General features: G+C 37.4%; 1 protein-coding gene across 2 annotated transcripts; it reads left to right on the top strand.

Moving 5' to 3' along the window:
- On the top strand, positions 1-3,328 carry hoxd11a (homeobox D11a). Of its 2 annotated transcripts, none has more exons than XM_085986110.1 (2): positions 1-1,318; positions 1,915-3,328. In XM_085986110.1, the coding sequence occupies exons 1-2, from the start codon at positions 694-696 to the stop codon at positions 2,145-2,147; spliced, it is 858 nt and encodes a 285-aa protein (XP_085842236.1). In that variant the 5' UTR covers positions 1-693; the 3' UTR covers positions 2,148-3,328. The 2 variants fall into 2 exon arrangements, with proteins under 2 accessions (XP_085842236.1, XP_085842234.1); XM_085986108.1 differs by having other exon boundaries at positions 6-1,351; positions 1,915-3,326.

Raw genomic sequence — 3,328 nt, 5'->3', positions numbered from 1 at the left:
CAATGTGCCAACCTCGATATTATAAATTGAAGGGAACGGCTAGAAATCACCGTGTTCAAAATACCTAAGTGAATAGTGCCGTTATCGTCCTTTACTTTAATATACATTCCACTTAAGTTCCTTACTATGAGACATAATGAAAATTCTATTCACACATCAATCCGACCTTGAAGTATAGCTTAGTCTGTATCTTTTAATTTGGTTCACCAACACAAAATAGCTTGGAAATCCTCATTGCTGCCCGTGGAATGCATAATATTTAAAATGTAATATTTACATTCTGCCTGTTTGGCAGAATATGGCTTTATATTATGAATATGAACTGGACAGCTAATGAAACACCAGTGATGTTTTTCAAGTTTCCAAAAATAGAAAGGCATCTTTGACAGACTGTGTAAATTACATTTTTGTTATAGTGTTTGTTTTATCTTTAGTCAGAGCACAAATCTTTGGAACTGGGAGACAGACCTTGCAGCGCCTAAAAACCGATAGGCTCATTTCGAGAGTATTACCTACGAGTTCCTAAGGATGGATCTTAATGACCAAAACTGATATATGGTAATTTCTACATTGGATCACATGACTCGTTTACCCTCAGAATCAATCAAGATGAATTGCACGTCAGCTTACGTTTCCAATTTTTTTTCTTTCGCGGACCCCGTTCATACGCCTTTAGAGTAGAATAGATGGAGCATGTTTAACGCCATCAATCCTGCTAATTCGTCCTCGCAACCCCGAAAACAAAACATGACTGAGTTTGAAGACCGCAGTAGCTGCACCTCGAGTATGTATCTACCCAGCTGCACGTACTATGTTTCAGCCCCAGATTTCTCGTCAGTGTCAACGTTTTTACCGCAGACCACTTCTTGCCAAATGACATTTCCTTATTCCTCTAACTTAGCCCAGGTTCAACCTGTCCGAGAAGTGTCGTTCAGAGATTACGGGTTAGAACATCCGACTAAGTGGCATTACAGGGGCAACTATGCTCCTTATTGCTCTGCAGAAGAAATAATGCATAGGGACTATATCCAGCCACCGACCAGGCCGGGAATGTTGTTTAAAAATGATACTGTATACAGTCAGCGTGGAAGCTCAAATCCATCTTGCAATTTCTACACCACAGTTGGCAGGAATGGAATACTTCCTCAAGGTTTTGATCAATTTTTTGAGACAGCCTATGGGATTTCTGACTCTTCTAATTATGAACAGTTGACCGAAAAGTCCTTGTCTACGTGCCAGAGTATCACAGCATCTGATAAAGTTTCTTCCGGCCAGGAGAAAGAAAGTCCAACCGAAAAGAGCACCGTCGAATCCTCCGGTAACAGTGCGGCGGAGAAAGGCAGCCTATCCAGTAGGTGCAGTAGTAACCCGGGGTTAGAATACAGGGCCAACACATTTTGTCTCACAGATTTTATGTGAAATTTTATAAGCAGACGAAGGATTTTATATACCCTATAAGATCTGCTTTAAAGTTGTAAAGGTTGTTTACGATGGGAAATCAGTTTAGGTGGGCTTTTTGAATCTGCAAAATTCCGAATAGTCGATTTTAACTTTCTGCAATGATTTCGGTAATGTCATTGCATTTTGATCGGATGGTATTTCCGTTTTTATTCATTGCAAATACTTTTCGTTCATACCAACAAGGCAAGGTTTCATGTGTGATGTTTTCTGTTACTGTTGCTTTCAATATGTATATAAACAAAAACAAAAGTCATAAAAGAAAATGCAATCAAATATGTTCATTAAAAAAACTTTATGGAGAAATAAATAGTGCTATCAGGGTATATTAGAAGAGTCAATCACGAACATTTTTTGCATCGTTCCACGTTTAGTTTAACTAAGTGCAAGAAAGTAAGAACACATCTGTTGGTCTATGATAATGTGTAACATTATGTTTTAACATATTTCCATCAGCTGCCCTGCGATCCAGAAAGAAAAGATGTCCTTACACCAAATATCAAATCCGGGAACTTGAACGAGAGTTTTTTTTCAATGTCTACATAAACAAAGAAAAACGCCTGCAGTTGTCGAGAATGTTAAACCTCACCGACCGACAAGTCAAAATCTGGTTCCAGAATCGAAGGATGAAAGAAAAGAAACTTAGCAGAGACCGCCTGCACTTTTTTACTGGTAACCCTTTATTGTGACTATGAATACAGCTTCCTCTGATGGATTCTCTTCGACCAACTCTCCATTGCCTTAGTCGATATTTATTTACACAAGGAGGGACTGCAAGAATGAGGGAACAGTTCTGCCGTTCTTGTGTGGAAACCACACTGTCCTTATTACGATTGACGTTGAATCAGATTTAAGGTGACACGGTTGTGCTGGAAACATGTTTATTAAGGAACATTCTTACCTCAGCATTTGTGTTATTCAGTTCCAACGGAAGAAGCTTGATTCTGCGGGATATTCAGGGCAAAAGGGAGCCGTGTGCTCATTTTAAACAATAAACTGGGGTAATAGAGGGCTGAAATGGAACAATCGTTCGTTCACAGCGATGGGTCAATCAGATAATATAATATTTTCTTTTGCTGTTTTTAGCCAAACTAACCAAAATTGTTCAAGTTGTGTGTATTCTCATGAAAAGAAGAAATGCATATTTATTATTTTACTTTTTCCATTGTATTTCATCAGTTAACTATAACATACCGTAGCTAGAGATGTCTAAAGCAGTTGTAATGGTAATAATTCTGTTTTAAGGTTACAAACTAGTTGCCATTTCATGGTAGCCACGTGTTAGAATGTGTTTTTACTCAAATCAATAAAAGCCTTATATGAAATGTTGTAAATAAAAAAAAGAAAGACTATTTGAGTTTATTTAAGCAGACCTAATACAGAATGTCACCAATGGCTTCAAATGATACAAATATTGTTGATCTCTGAAATACAATAAAAAGCAAACACTGCAGTTTACTGTACAAAAGGCAAAATACTGCGAATGCTGGAAACCTGAAATATCACAGATGCTGCCTGACCTGCTGAGCATTTCCAGCATTTTCTGTTTATGTTGCAGTTTACTGTCCCTGGCTCGTGTATTATGCGTCTGCACGACTAGCCATTTAAGAAATAATTCCTAGTATACTAAAATACAAAAATGAACGCACCCAAATGAATGTTTCTGTTTAAAAGGCAACGCCGAATGTTGGCCTAATCTTTTACCTGTAAACATGATAGCTAATTGCAATTTGCTTTTTACATATTTCAATTAAATATAATTATATCTGGAAATTAATTGATGAATTTATTTCGATTGTATGGTAAGAAAAAAACAAATGGCAGCGTATATTCAAAAATAAACTGAACTCCGGCAGAAGAGGAGCACTTA

This window comes from Somniosus microcephalus, chromosome 4, assembly GCF_052327205.1.
Source record: "Somniosus microcephalus isolate GS21.2 chromosome 4, FLI_Smic_1.0, whole genome shotgun sequence".
Taxonomy (NCBI): domain Eukaryota; kingdom Metazoa; phylum Chordata; class Chondrichthyes; order Squaliformes; family Somniosidae; genus Somniosus; species Somniosus microcephalus.
Note: the sequence above shows the minus strand (reverse complement) of the source record. Positions and strands in the feature narration are given on the sequence as shown.